We start from the raw sequence: 16959 nt of genomic DNA, 5'->3' as shown, positions 1-16959 counted from the left end.
GAGAACTAGAGTCTTTGGAACAATGCAGATACTTAATAAAAATATGGTTTTTAAAATAGACATAGGCAGAATCCTGGGAACTTTATCGTCATGAAATTATATACTGGAATATAATTTTGTGTGCTATCTGGGTCACGGTATCGGAGAGGACCATGCATGGCATGTACCTTATATCACGTTAGAGCGCTACACATGGTTTAATATATGGGGTAAAAATAGAAATATATAAAGTTGTAATCTGATACAGGCAGGCCGGTTCCTGAATCACTGAGGGTGCTTCTGAAATCAGTGACGGTATTCTAGCCTTAATATACAGGTTGACATATTTTTGCCCTGTTAATTAATGCAGCATTTATATGCAGATGTCACTCCCGAAACATTGCAGCATGCAGCTGTCACTGGTCCAATAGTATCATGAAAAACAAAACTTATTCAAATTCTGAATGGATTAGCCAAGAAAATGCGCAAAGCGCTCTGCGCTCCCTATAATAATTATAAAACTGTCATTCATTTCAGTTTATCGAGATCTCACACAAATCTGTTATAATCAATGAATATCTACACTGCACAATCAATCTCTTATTTACATCATGTTACACTTTGTTTGTTATAATGAGAGACGCCTGGGGCTTGTTTCATAAAACAAGTTCACCAAATAAACCAGGCTTATTTCAGTTAGTTTTATGTTTTGTGTTTTGAACAGGGTCTGTTTATTTAAGATTTTATAATATGCAAAAAATAACAATTACACCAACATATCCCAACCCAACCCTTTACCCATCAGACGTAAAGTATCAATTACATTGTACAAAGAAGACAGGAGGAAAAGAGAGAAAACAAAAAGAAGGAAAAACACAATTATATATGTTTTGGGATTGTATTCCATACTTGTATTTTTCAACAAATGACAAGGAAGGTTGCCAGATTGCATAGAATTTCTGGGAAGACCCTTGAAGAGAATATCTTATTTTTCTCCAGTTTAAGACACTGGAAACTTTCTAATCCAGTGGAGGAAAGTAGGGGGAGAGTGGTCTTTCGCTGTAAGAAATATTAACCTTCGGGCAAGTAGTGTGCAAAAGGCTATCATTTTACAATTATAGCTACTTAAGCGCATGTTTTGTGCTGTAACACCAAATATAGCAATGAAAGGAGATGGGTCTATTGGCAAACCCATTATTTCAGAAAATGTATTAAAAATCTATTTCTAAAAGTTATACAAACTCGGGCATGTCCAGAACATATGTAAGAGGCTTGCAGGAGCCTGCTTACATCCATCACAAATAGGATCTAGCTCAGGTCGGAATTCAGATTAACCTTTGACCAGTGGAGCCGGTGTACCTTGAATTGCACGACCACATGTCGTTGACACACTGATGATGAATAGATCTGTTTAATCATTTTTTGCCAAATTGTCTCTGAAATTTGTTCATTCAAATCCTCCTCCCATTGATTTTTTTTTTTTTTAAGTAATCTAAATTTTCCAGATTGTGCTGATTGAGGAGATTATAAATTTTGCCTGTGATTAGTTTTGAATCTTTCCCTACTTTGAAAATAGTATCTAATAGAGATGTAGGGGGATATGAAGGAAAACAATCAGTATGTGAAGTAAAAAAAAATCCTACTTGCAGATATCTACTTCATCAGCTATAACCACTTCATCAAAAGATGCAAAAGTATTATCTATATAAAGGTCTTGTAGTATATAAATCCCACTCTTAACCCAAATATCAAAGGCTTTGTCCAATATTGAAGGGGTGAACATATGGTTTTTACTTAAAGGGGCATGTAAAGAGAGACTGCGGAGGGCAAATTATTTTCTAAATTGATTCCAAATTTTTAGGGACTGTGTCTCATTTAGTTATTTTGAACCAAATCAGCTGACAATAAATCAGACTAACTGAAATAATCCTGGCTTATTTGGTAAACTTAGTGCACAAATTGTATAGACCACTTTTGTTCTCGTTTTATAGTGCCTTTTACACCGTAAACGCTTCTGTCACCATATATTGTAATTGCATGGAAAAGAGGTCTTCAAACTTTCTTTTGTGCTCTCTGCATGAAAAGAAAGTCAGGTTTGGAATGACATGAGGGTGAGTTAATGATGACAGACTTTTCATTTTTAGGTGAATTGTCCATTTAATCATAAATTGGCTGTGTTTTTCCTTTTTGGATTAAAGTCAAAGTAAAGTCAGCATGAGAGAGAGAGAGAGAGATCAAAGATCCAAAGTCACAGTCTCCACTGAATGAATCTCTAATGTCACTTCCTGTTTCTTTTTGTCTGGCTTTGTCTCACACACACTAACTCAAACCTACACGCCCCCTCCAGCGCAACTCCGGCCCCTCTCGCCGTATGTGTGTGTGTCCATGTTCACGGAGGTGCTCAGTGCTGCTCTTGCCGGAGAGAAAGCCGTGAATCAGGAGACACGAGCTGGAGAAAGAAAGGCAGGAGGTCACATGAGACTCTTGAGGAGTTTGGCCGTGTGCTTGGTGTTGGAGGAGTGCTGTGGAGATTTATTTCACGGCTCGAGCGTCTGTGCGTGGCTCTGAACGCACGTGAGCACAGGTAGACGCTGACCGGAGGACAGACAGAAAGAGAAAACAGTGTGGGCAACAGATTTCCATCATGTGTTTGTAAGTGAGCTTCTGGTTTTTATACTGTGTGTATTTATTTGTGTGGGATTTTTTTTTTTGTAAAGTGACTGTTTGAGAGGATTTGAATGTTCACTAAAGCATCACTAGTACTATTATTTCTAGAAGTTTGTGATTTGAACAAAATGAGCCATTGTATTTTGGTGCCTATACTGGTCTTACTACAGACGTGAGTGATGATCGTGAACTCTTTTATGTAAACAACCACCTAGTAACCACATAGCAACATGTTTCAACATTATAGCCATGACACACGCACATGTTTACTTGGCTTCAGTCAACATTACTTTGATGTATATCTTTTGTTGTTTTATAAAGCTAGTTATATGAGCTAAACCCTTTTTTTTTTTTTTAAGGAAGTTAATACTTTTATTCTGTAAGATTAATTTAAATGGAACATTAAATTATAATGTATTTTATATATATATATATATATATATATATATATATATATATATATATAATATATCATATAAAATATATAGTATAAATATATTTGTTTGAAATAATTACAAACTTTCTATTCATCAAAGAAACCAAGAAAAATGCATCACACTCCTCAAAAATATGACGCAGCACAATTATTTTCAACATTGATAATATTCAGAATAATTTCTGAAGGATCATGTGACACTGAGTAATGATGCTGAAAATTCAACTTTCATCACAGGAATAAATTATATTTTAAAATATATTAAAAAATAAATCAATTTAAATTGTAATATATATTACTTTTTTTTACTGTATTTTTGATCACATAAATACAGCCTTGGTGCACATAAAAAAAACTCAGTTACACTTTATTTTAAGGTGTCCTTGTTACAGTGTAATTATACATTTAAGTACTGAGTAATATTAATTAACTGCATGTACTTACTATATGGTTAGGGATAATTATTTGTTATTAATAGTAAGTGCATGTAACAAGTCTAACAAGGTCACTTTAAAATGAAGTGTTACCAAAAAACGTATTTAAAACTTAAGTCCATCTGCTTATACTGACTGTTTGTGATCATCTATAACAGTTGTGTTCTCTCTGTGCCACTGAGCTTTAAATGGCCCTCAAGTCCATTAATATCCACAGCATATGTGTGTATTTATGTGTACAGTGTGCGTTCATGAGACTTTCAGGCCTGTTTAGAGACACCGAGAGAATATTTGCAACACGTGTGGATTTATTGGCCAGACTCGTGCCTGTTAACACTAATTTGTCGGGACAGAGCGAGAGTTTGGCACTGGTTTTCACCAAACGGAGCAATTGAATTTGCAGCTTTATTTTTTAATCATGCGAGCTGCGAGCACAGCGGGGCGTGCGTTTATTAAAACTGCTCACTGTAAACAGTTTTTTACGCTTTGAGTTTGTGCTTCCCTCACAGATATGAACCGTGCTACGAGATCAATCTGCTTTTATAACCTTCAGCTCACACGTGTTTCATTTGTATTTAATTTTACAAGGGTCTGTGATGCAGTCAAGACACACAAACTAAGGATCACTTGATAATGTGTGTGAGTTATTTCTGAAGATTTACTTCAGGATTAAACTAGTCTTCTGTTCTGCAGGCAGGTACATTAATAAACCAGACCGAACCAGTTTAGACTTGTTAGAGCCAAGCTATTTTTGAGCCACTGAAGCCAGTTGTAGTGTGAAAATGGCCCAACCAAACAATCAGTCAGTCAGCCGGTCAGTGAAACAGATGATAGACCGATCAGGTCGAGTTTCTCCGTTCATATTTGGTTGAGTTTAAAGGGTTAAATATTACTGATTTAATGGCCCTGATATTTTCGGATGAGAGCAAAACTGAACTTGAATTATGCTGATTAATGATACATCTTTAAGTGAATTGAATCAACATTGAATTGAGCTGAATAATGATGCTATTGTCTTCTGTAGAACTGCTTTACAGCTGAAATTGTCTGTTTCATAATTGATGTTTTACATTAACAAAGCTGCTTTGAAACAATCAATCATGTAAAGCGCTATATAAATAAATGTCTTACGTTACTCCTATTCATTTTACATTCTTACTACCCAATAGATATTCTTTATATGTGTCTTATTGCAGATTCAGCGTTTTATTTGTAGAGCGGAAGACAATGGTTTAAATCTCTCTGGAGGAATTTCCTCTGAACACTGCTGTTTTAACCTTGAACTACTTTAATTCGATGGCTTTTGGCTTGCAGATTAATCTGCCCAGGATCCACCCACCAGGGTTATTATCATTAACTAAAACTATACTAAAGCCATTCAAAATATATATTTTTGTTACTTAAAATACATACAAAAAAAAAAAGTAAACTTATTTTGTCAGTTAGTTGCCATTTCTAACATTTCTAATTTCTGTTATTTAAAGATATATATATATAATTAAAATGTTAACTGAAAAAATTTAAAAATGTAAACTTATTTTAATTCAGTTATTTGACAAGACAACATGTCTAATATCTGTGATTTAAAATATAAATATAAAAAAACTAACTTATTTTTTATTAGTTAGTTGCATTTCTAAATTTAATTGTTTAGGCTGAAGTACAATAATTAACACTAAAACTGAAAAAAAAATTGTTTAAAAAAAATAATAAAAATTAACATTCAAAATATTAAAATATTATGTAAAAGCATATTAATGAAACTAAGATGTCAAACCAGCCAATCAGTATGACACTCACTGGTATGGAGAGCTCTTGTGATTTTAATTTTTTTTCTGTTAGTGTGTTGTATGCATCATTTGAGGCCTTATGAGGCTGAAACTGCAAAAAAAAAGTAAGAGTAATACAGGTAGCTCTGAGTCCCCCACAGGAAGATCAACAGTTTTCTGGCGTGAATCTTTCAGGCTTTTGTCCAGAATCTTGTGTGATTTGCTGCAGATCATGTGTGACTGTAGTTTCAGCGTATGTATATCTGCTGTCCTGCCGTGATCTTCACATGCTGTTCTCTGGCTCTTTGTGTGTGAGACAGGCCTGTGTGTTTGGGGAAGCGTGGGTCTGTCTGCCGTGTCAGCATAAACACAGAGCCAGCGCTGTGTGTGTGTGTGTGTGTGTGTGTGTGTGTGTGTGTGTGTGTGTGTGTGTGCGTTCCAGGCTTTGAGTTCAGTAACAATGCTGTAAAACGTGACTGTGTGTGTGTCCAGGTGGATCTACACAGAGAAAATACTATCCATCTCTCTCACTTTCTCTTTCTCTCTCGCTCTGTTTCTACATGGTGTGCAGAAAAACATTCTTTGGATGTTTTACTGCTCTGTCATTTCTGAATGTGTGTGTTTCTGGGCACGTTTGGCCTTGTGCACTTTTAGAAACTCCTTTAAAGGACACTTTTAGGCCTAGTTTATTGAATTTCTGTACTAACCATGTCCAGCAGTGTTTATATGTGCATCATTTTTCTCTTGATCCATCAAATGCCATTTCCACCACATCTCACATGATGTATTGTGCTTATACCATTTTGTGGTGGTAATGACAGTTTACGCATTTTTTTAATATAATGGCAACTCTTTTTATCTAGCTAAATTTATGAATCATAAATGCACACAATGAATTATTTTAACACATTTTTGACAAAATGACAGCTTCATTGGTAATACACACAATAAAAGATTATAGAAATTATTATAAAATATAAATGTAAAAAGTAATTATTATAACAATTATATAATTATTTTAAAACGCATACAATTATTATAAATATAATGTATTATAATAAATTATCAAATTATTGTAGATAATAATAAATGTTAATTATATAACAAATATAAAAAAATGTAATATAAATAATTAGTATAAAATGTAGTAGAAGTGATATTTTTCTTCTCAACATCACGTCACATCTCAAACTTCTAAATGAAATTAAATGGTTCATGTTCATTTCACTCATTGTTTGATTTTCAGAGCTTTAACAAGGTAATATTTTTTATGGCTTTCCATATTTTACATAGGATCTGGGACAAGATTAAAATGATCTTAAAATTTTACAAATATAAACAAGGAGTGAAATGATCAAACTGTTTAATTTCAATGAAAAGCTTGAGATGAAATATGAAATACGTAATGATTTTAAATACAAAAGACGTAAAATAGCATGTGATATGAGATATGTGATGATTTTATTTGTAAAAGACGAAAAACATATAATGAAATTTGAGATATGGGAAGATTTTATATGTAAAAGACATGGATAATAGCTTGAAATATGAGATGTCAATTTTATATGTAAAAGTTACAAAAAATAGCTTGAGATATGTGATGATTTAATACATAATAGTCATTAAAAATAGCATGCAATTTGATATGTGACATTTTGTACATAAATCATGAAAATAGCATGATATACAGTTTGAGATGTAAGACAAATAGCACAAATATATTGATAAAGGCCACACTTTCCAGGACAGTTTTTATCTAATGTTATCTAATGTTACCCTAAAAGTGCCTGAAGTGTATTTGTACATATGTCTTTACTTTAGGGATGAGATTGGCGCATGTCTTTGTTGACCTTTGACTTCAGTGTTGCAACATTTACATCCTGATGTCCTTCCTGTCTTCATGTGTTGAGTCCTCAGCGGCTTTAGTGTGCTTGACTGCAGTCTGTGGTTTGTGTCCAGTCAGATGTACATGCATGAGCTTGCATGCGCTCAAACAGGGTTTTCCACGTCAGTTCTGTGTCAGGGATCAGGCTATTCCCAGAATGCATTCCTGTGAGTGCGGGTAAAGCTGTGGGTCAGTACAGTGAAATGTTAGTCTGAATGTGTCGTGTTAGTGCCAGATTATTTTAAAGGCTTATAAAATCTGCTGCATGCTTTTACCCTTTTCCAGTGAGGCATCGTGGGAAATGGGTTTCTCTCAAATCCTTTGATGTTAAATAATGACTTTTGTGTTGAGTTCATTAACTGTAGGAAGACACATTTACATACGCAACAAACACTGACCACCCTCAGTTATACTGCATATGACTTTTTATCTTAGACTCTCTCTGTCTCTCAGAGCCGAGAGTTTTCGTGTGAGGGTCTAATATTTGCTCTGTAATGATAACAGCTGTCTCTCTTTTGTTCTTTATATCTACACACATGGCACACGCCACACAAAAGTTTGCCTGCTCCATAAACACGGAGTACATTTCTGTAGAAGTTCACTTGACATCGTGCATTTGGATCACACTCAAGAGATTTGAGTTTCACAGATTATCAGTGAATGTAAATGAATTTGTGTAGGACTGATTATTACTGGCGAACTAAACGTCTATATGAAAATATGGAAAACCTGGCAAGCCTGTCATTGTATTTTTTCGATGCCAACTTCAGAAATGCTTCAGCTTTGAGGAGTGGATCAGGAATGTGTCTGTCCTGCACAGGGAGTTTGATAATGTACAAGAGAATAAACATCACAATGCTGACTGAGACTAAACACCATTACACAACAACCAATACAACACTGCTCGATAGCCCTCCTACAGCTGCTCTAATGAAAGACAGTGAGCCAAACTGTGTTTCTGTAAACACACACACTCACACACACACTGGCCATCAAGTGTTGCTGGCTGTGACTTTTAGTGGGATATAAGAAGTTACACCATCATTCTCTCATCAGCGCCTGTCGTGGAAATGCCATTGTGGTTCTAAAGGTCAGCAGATTCTCACTCACTCACATTCAAACTACAGTTGTGTAGTTGCCACAGTGTTCTGGGTGAAACAAGGAAAAACCACTGAAGCAGACACACACACACACACACAAGCACGACCCACTCCATGAACTTTCACTATTTGTACTTTGTTTGCACAGTGATATTGAATCTCAATAGCACTTTCTGTGGTTTAGGGGATTGTGTGTTTCAGGGTGTGTGTGTGTGTGTGTGTGGTTTGGCTAGTGTTCTGTTCATTGAAGTCTTGAATTAGAATCACACACGCAGACAGATTGCTGTAGATATTAGTAGGTCTTTATTTGAGCAGCAAGGACTCCAGCTGTCCCAGAATGCCACACTTCAGTGAGTTAAGTGTGTCTGTTTCCTGCACGGATCAGCATACGGCACATAATAGAGCTGTACTACGCCAGAGAAAACACACACACACACACACACGTTTTGAGGTCTGGAATGGTTTAGTTTGACTCTGATGACAGGAGTATTTCCATGTTGATTCTTGTGCTGTTCTCTGTTCTTTGTGTTTAAACACAAAGTGGGTCTTTTCTGTGCAACTATTGTCTGTGAACAGAATTGCAAAAATAGTGACTCTTTTCAGACAGGTTTCCTTAACTCACTTGTCTTCCATTGGTTGTAAAAAACAGATAGCCCCGCCTCCAAACTCACACCATTGGTTGCTGTGTTGTGCTGGTTAAGATGCTCAAACAGATTTTGTTAGCTCTGATAGATCCGCTGTTGCTCTTTCAAAGCTCACAAGAGTTTTTATTGGGGCTGTTCACATAGTATGTCTTTGCGTCTAAAAATTTGAGACGCAGCGATTGGTTTTTAAAAAAGCACAACACATTGCAGAATGCCTCCTCCGCCACACACATTTGCCTTGCCATGCCAACTTGCTACTGTAAACAAAAGCTAGCAACGCTTGCCCCACCTCCAGAGTCTTCTTATTGGTCTGCTGTTTTGGAACTGAAATTGATGAGCGGCGCTGCATGTAAAAGTTTAAATTCTTTTAACGTGACACAGCGTCTTAAAAACGTGGCACTCATGTGTGAGACACTGCAACAGTCATACACCTCTAGCATGTTTACATGGAATAACAATGGAAAAGTAGTGCATTGGAATGGAAAATAACGCGTTGTGTTAACAGCCCCCTATAGAGATCTCAGTAAGGCTTCAACTTTGCCTCACATTAGTCTAAAATAAAAATACACACAAATGAGTCAATAGTTGACAGAGCTATAAAATGAAAAACTATATTTAATCTTGAGAGAATTTGATGAGAAATTAGATCCTGTTGAGATCTGTAACTTTGATCGTAGATTTTGATTTCTTGGCAAATTTAAGCACATTTTCTTCTGAAACATTTCAGGATTTGCGAATCATTTTCCTTTAAATGGGTTATTCTGTTTTTTTTATTTCTGTCAGTTTTTGAGGATTTTGTACAAAATTTAAAATGAATGGTTGAAAATGAACACACACATACACATATATAAAAATAGACACACAGGCACACACACATACATATAAATATACATAAGCTCACATGTGCCTCCAATTACCCCCAATCAGTGGGCTGTAATTGCTCCAGGGGCTTTACAATCACACACACACAGTGATTGTTTCAGTTTTTAACTTGACCTCCCTCAGAGTAAGTGTGTGTGTGTGTAACCCAGTCGTCAGTAACTGGCACTGGTGAATGTTTCAGCTTTCATGAGTATATGTGTGTGTGTGTGTGTGTGTGTGTGTGTGTGTGTGTCCTCAGGCTGTTTCCAGACTCTTTAAAGTTTAACCGAAATCTGTTTCGCTAAATTTGGTGCCATGTTTATTCAGAGAGAGTTTAAAACAAATGCTATGTGTTACTGGAACTGTGTGTGTGTGTGTGTGTGTGTGTGTGCGTGCGTGCAAACCGGACCTCTAGCTGGGCTATTTGCAGTCCATTTAAGGGTTTACCGCTTTTATTTCTTTTATGATTTATTCAGTATTAGGAGGAATATTTTTATTTATTAAACTCCTTCTAGGCTGATATGCACTAAAATTGTCCTGTTTGTAGATTCACTCCTAACAAGAAGTTATCAAATGAGTTTTGTTTAGTCAGGTTTGGCAGTACATATGACACGGTCCATAATGACTCATTTTTATTGTCTTATGAAAGTATAATTATTGTCTTATGAAAGTAAAACATAAAACTCACTCTGAGGACATGTGCTAAATATAATCAAATACCAATGATAAAATCACAGTAACAAACAAATCCTTAAAACTACACAACTGTGATTTGGGGAAGTTAACGTTCGTTTAATCGTCTCCACAGTATCTAAGGGATCTTATCTTTCAAATCTGGCAATTGTGGTCATTTTCTCCTTTCTTCCAATCTGCTTGGATCCTGATCATTGCCGCTATGTTTTCCTTTTATTTCACTGTTTATAGAGCATAAAGACAGTTTTCTGTGTATATGTTGGACGACTCGTGATCGTCTCTAATGCATTGTGAGCGTGTGTGATGGAGTAGAAAGGTAATTCAAGTAGAAGTATCATTTTTGGTGAATTACTGAATTGTGTCTCTTTTTTAGTCCCAAAGAAACTCGTACAGGAGTCGGTTTCCAAGCATCCATCGTTCCCCTCTTCCCCATCTGTGCCTCATGACCCCAACGTGGTGGGAGACAGCGCTCCTCCTGACGGGACCCCGTCGCTGACCTCGGACTCTGCGCCAGGTAAGAAACTGAGCACCCAAACACAACCTCAGCAGAGACTGTTTCCCCCGTCCAAAAATGGATTTTATCAGGGCAATGATGGGAAACACTGATCTGAAGTCACACTCTGATAGTTGCTGTAGCTACAGCCGTGTTTTACCTGTATAACAGAATCTGACTGAAAAACACCCATAATTAATTTTCTGTGAGCAGAGATAATACAAACGGATATGTTTAAGAAGCTTTTAATGTGATGACCCTTTGTTTCTTTCCTGAACATAAATTAGGCCAAACAGTCTATAAATATATTAATAGTTCTCACACACACACACACACACACACACACACACACACACAAAATGATAATTCAGTCATTTTTATTCCACTTTGTGGAATGCATGAATTTTTATTGAATCTTTCATCCAGTGCCATTCATTTGGAAGCCGGTTTCTGTCTGTGGAATAAAGAATAGGTTTATTTTACAATTCAGATTTTTTTCCCCCCACAATTCTGAGAAAAAAAAAATCCTGAAGTCACAATTCTGAGAAGAACTGAATTGCAAGATAGAAATTTGAGAAAAAAAAAGTTGCAATTACCTTTTGAATTTTTTATTTTGTAGTGGGGAAAAAAGTGGAATCGCGAGATTTAAACTTAGAATTCCCCTTTTTTTTTTTTTTTTTACAGAATTGTAAATTTTTTCTTAAAATTGTGTTTGTATCTCTTAATTCGACATTATTCCATGGCAGAAACAGGCTTTCATATTCACAGTAATGTAAAAAGAGAAATTGTACTTGTTAAAGTACAGATACTACGTAAACATTTTTACTCCATTAAAAGTTATAAGTATAAGAAAAACTTCACATTTAATTATAATTATTTTATTTAAATTATAATTTTATTAGTTTTTAGATTGACTGACTAAAATTGAAAACAAGCGAGTAGATATTTTAGTACTTTTGATGCAGAAACTTAACAAAAAATAACCTGTCCAAAAAAAAAAAAAAAAAAAAAAAATTCACTATTTTCTCGATGTTCTGACTATGTAAGAATCTGGGACACAGCAGATATCCTGAAACCAGTATCATGGAACATGCTACCGGAATACTTTCAGCTAAAATTATCTGCAGATAATTTTACAGTCGTCAAGCTCCAAAAATGATGGGAAAAGGACCATAAAAGTACCATATCTTTGATACTTAAAGATATATATATATATAGGGGTGTAGTGAATTAATTGCATGCATTTTTATTCTTTTTGGAGCTAGACAGCACCATACCCATTCACAATGATTGTATACTTTTGTTTTAAAGTAGAAAAAATTTATATTGGTCATGCCACAACATGACGATGACAGCATTTTCCTTTTTGAGGGATCTTTTCCTTTGACACCACATACACACACACAATGAGGACCTGTTGATGAATTATTGATGTGAATCCAATTTATTCTTTTGTTTATTGCCAGACATGGAAGCTTGGGGCAAAATATATACTTTTTGTTTTATAAAGATCTCATGATGAAGGTTGGTTCAAACGAGGGCATGACGATTGTGTGCATTTGATCACAGGGAGGTCGACCCGAGGACGGAGTTCTGGTCCGTATTCAGAAGAGACGGATCAGTCTGGAGAAAGCGATCCGAGCCCAACCATCTCCACCGTAATCAGACCAGCCATGGCCCTCATCAGCAGCATGCTGGCGGCCTACACCTACATCACAGGTAACACCACAACATCTGCAACTCACAGCTGTTCAGATTTGACTTAGAATCTGTGACGTGGATTATTGTCCAGGAGTTTGCATTTTGAAGGAGTCTCTTCTGCTCACCAAGGCTGCATTTATTTGATCAAAAATAGTGAAAACATGATTACAATTTAAAATAGCTGTTTTTGAATATATTGTAAAATGTAATTTATTCCTGTGATCAAAGATGAATTTTCAGCATCATTACTCCGGTCTTCAGTGTCACATGATCCTTCAGAAATCATTCTAATATGCTGATTATGTTCAAGAAATATTTCTGATTATTATCAATGTTGAAAACAGTTGTGCTGCTGAATATTTTTGTGGAAACAGTGATGCATTTTATTTTTCAGGATTCTTTGATGAATAGAAAGTTCAAAAGAACATTTATTTGAAACAAAAATGTAATATTATAAACGTCTTTTCTGTCCCTGTCTATCAATTTAATGCATCCTGGCTGAAAACAAAAATTACTGCTGACCCCAAACTTTTGAACAGTAGCGTATTTCTGAATGATGTTGACATTTTTCTCATTATGTTCAACAAGATATTGAACAGGATAACTATATGCTTAGACTTTATCCATCAGGAATTAATTTAATCAGTGGGCGGCTCATACAAACAAATGGAGCTAGACCTGAACATAAGTTTGCTAAAACAGTGCCTGGAATAGCTTCAGTTGCCTAATGTCAAATTGGCCCTAAGTGGAATAAGTTCAATTTACCAAAAAAAAAAAGGTAAACCTAAAACATTAATAGTTCTCACACATTTCCAAAACAAAAAAAAACATATGTTTTTCTGTATTTAACTGTTTATCTATTTTTCACAACATAAAATATATTATATTATTGAATATTAGTGTTTTATAAATGCATTTCTTCAAATAAAAGCATCTGCCAAATGCATAATGTAAATATCTTAAAAAACTGACATCATATACATTAAAAAAATTATTTTGGAGCTGCGCATCCATTTTAACCACGACATTTGCAAGTCAAATTGACCCACTAACATCACATCATACTAAAATGACATGCGTACTTCAGATTCCACAACTTCGCAGGCAGGTTCATGACCCTAAATGAGAAATACTCACACAATTTCAAGGAAAACATACTATGTTAACCAGTATTTCTCAAAAATGAATTCAGCTCAAACTGACCCGGAACATAATATAAAGTTTAGTAAATGGGTCATTTTGATTTCATGTTGTCTGTTTTGTGTCTCTATCCCAGAGCACCCGGAGCGCTGTGCACTGTATTTCATGTGCGGCATCTGTGCCGGTCTATTCCTCACGCTCTTCTTGCTGGTGGTTCAGATTTCTTGCCGTACGGATTGTAAACCTCGCCCCGCCGTCGCTAAGAAGCGTCCGAGACCCACCGACTCCGACAGCGACTCTGATTCAGACTGGGACTCGAGCTCGGACCTCTCAGCCCGACGGCACCGGCGCTTCGAGCGCACGCTCAACACAAACGTCTTCACATCAGCGGAGGAGCTGGAGCGAGCGCAGAGGCTGGAGGAGAGAGAGCAGATCATACGGGAAATCTGGATGAACGGACAGCCAGACGTCCCAGGAACCCGCAGCCTGAATCGCTACTACTAAAGCACCGCATCCAGACGGGAAGCTACTAACAGGACGCTATAGCGGCTGGAGTCATCTCCTAGTGTGGCATTAAATGCCGTATTTGCAGTGGAAATAAGCTCTTCATTGAGGCGCGGTTTACCCATGAGCTTCCACAAGCAGAGGTGAAAGGTCAAATGCTGACAAGTCGGATTTAGGAATATTCCTGCTTGATGTCTTGACGTTGGACATTTTCTGCAGCGTGCAGCTGAAGCTAAGGCTCATGGGAGATGTGGTTCAGTTGAAAGCTGGCTCTAGGAGCCTATAGGCAGCTCTGAGAGGTGTGATAAGCTCTAAGCACTGTGATTGGTCCTTCACTCCTTCTGTCAAACAGTGAGGACCGCCTTCTGTAGGGAGAGACCTGAGCAAATTAAGTGCCTTCCGGTTTGATCTGACAAATACACATTTACAGTACAGTAGGACTAAAACATATTTGGACACTTATAAATATCTGAATGTCATTGCATTAGGAAACAAATATAACAAACCAAGCTGCAACTGCAAGAAAATGATGCTGGAGCTTCTGCTTTGTGCATCGGTTTTGCTTAATGACCTTTAATCTCACCCACTATGCCACGCTGAATTTTTGGTAACACTTTACAATGAGGTTCCATTTGTTAACTACATTAGTTAACATGAACTAACAATAAAAAAATGCTTTTAAAGCATTAGTAAAATCAAACAGAATAAAATCTAAACAATAATTGTGAATTTTGGCTGCTGGTAATTGTGACTTTTTAGTTCACAATTCTGAAAAAAGGTAGACTTGTGAGATATAAACAGAACTGTGAGATATTAAAAAAAATCTTAATTGAAAGATTCAGACTTTTTTCCTCACAATTTAACATCTTGCAGTTGTTGATGAAAAATGAGAAAAGCAACTGCAATTTTTTTTTTTTTATCAATTCTGACTTTTTTCTCACAATTAGGAGTTTGTCTTAATGTTCTGACTTTAAAAGACTTGCGAGAAAAATTCTGAATTGTGAGATAAAAAGTGGTAATTACTTTTTTTTATTTTTTATCCCAAGCTTCCATAAACATAAATAAACAGTATTTTATTAATGTAAAAAAAAAAAATGTTAATAAATACTGCAACAAATATATTGCACATTTTAGTTAATTAGTTAATTGGACCTAATTGTAAAGTATTACCTTTTTTCATTTTTAACACTAAATCATTTAATTATTTATCACGTTTAAACCTAACAGACTTCTTCTGATGATTTGCTGAAAGTCTGCTTGTGCTGTGCTTTCTTCAAAAATAAATGCAACTTGGTTTGATATTTTATTATCTAATGCAATGACATTCGCGCATTTTTAAGGGTGATTTAAGCATCCAAATATTTTTGGATATTTTATATATATATAGACATGCTGTAAAATCATCTCAGCTTTTATGAAATCTATTTTGATATTTAAATAACTTTTGATACCACTATTTTTTTGTATGAAATATTTTTTTATAATGTGGCAAAGCTTGCCTGATTGCTCAGGGATGCAATCAAAGTGTTCTGTGTATAATCTTATATTCTTTAAGGGGATGAGAGACACATGAGATTCAAATGTTCCTGCATAGATGCAACCGTGACCTCAAAGAGGTTCTTATAGGATGATGATGCACATCTGCGCCGTGCCTTAAACACAAGACACATCTGCCAACACAGCTAATCACTCAGTGTCTTTATGCAGCGCTTTCTGATTGTTACAATTGTGGTTAATGTGTTTCTGTTACATGATAATGAGGGCTCAGAATTACTGTTAATGATACGAAACCATAAATAACATGCTTTCCATTCTTAAAAGTAAAGGTTTTCAATGGTGCTGGTTATATTCAGCAAAGAGCTGCTTCTTATTAAGAACTATTTATGGCTTTATAAGGTTCCTGAGTTGGCTGTATAATATAATTTTTTTATTTTTTTTATTAAATGTTTTTGATGTTTAGGTTCTTCAGATCCATTGTCTGGAAAATTTTTCCTTTACTAAAATTGTATTGCATTGTGATTTTTTAAATGTTTGATAAAATAGCCATCATGTTATTTAATATGCCTAAAGATTTAATATTAAATCAAAAGTAATTTTAGTAATTTAAGCATTAAAAAAGAACAACTTTAATGGAATATATTATATATATATATATATATATATATATATATATATATATATATATATATATATATATATATATATATATATATATATATATATATATATATATATATATATATATATATATATACGTATACATATATATATACGTATACATATATATATATACGTATACATATATATACAAAAACAATGTATTACTATTATGGGAAGTATTATACCTGTACCTGAAGCCTTTATTTTTAAGAGCCCGTTCCCACACAGAGATAATTTAATATGTAATATTTTTTTTTTTTTTTCAAAGCAAGCCAAGACATGTGAAACAGCAGGATGTTTGTGTTGTTTTATTTTCCAGTAATATTTCAGCATGGTTTTATAGGAGTATCAGCTCGTGTTCAGAGGTTTTGTTTTGGTTGTTATAGAACATTAAATAAACTGCATTGAATAAACTCAACGTGTAGCGCCGCCTGTTGGTGAATTGATCCACGAGACACATGAAAGGAATTGTTTACATCACCATGACAACAGC

General features: G+C 35.2%; 1 protein-coding gene across 1 annotated transcript in view; it reads left to right on the top strand.

The window, feature by feature from the left end:
* The window catches only part of eva1aa (eva-1 homolog A, regulator of programmed cell death a), a gene marked incomplete at both ends in the record, with an annotated part of 54337 nt that extends 40031 nt beyond the window's left edge, over positions 1-14306 (top strand). Inside the window, 3 exons of the mRNA XM_079434338.1 lie at positions 10842-10982; positions 12531-12680; positions 13939-14306. Of these exons, the coding sequence (XP_079290464.1) occupies positions 10842-10982; positions 12531-12680; positions 13939-14306 (659 nt within the window). The remainder of the gene's footprint in view (positions 1-10841; positions 10983-12530; positions 12681-13938) is intronic.
* Positions 14307-16959: the final 2653 nt, after the last annotated feature.

Source organism: Barbus barbus (assembly GCF_936440315.1).
Source record: "Barbus barbus genome assembly, chromosome: 14".
Taxonomy (NCBI): Eukaryota; Metazoa; Chordata; class Actinopteri; order Cypriniformes; family Cyprinidae; genus Barbus; species Barbus barbus.
The sequence above is the reverse complement of the archived record's forward strand: the minus strand, read 5'-3'. Positions and strand labels throughout refer to the sequence as shown.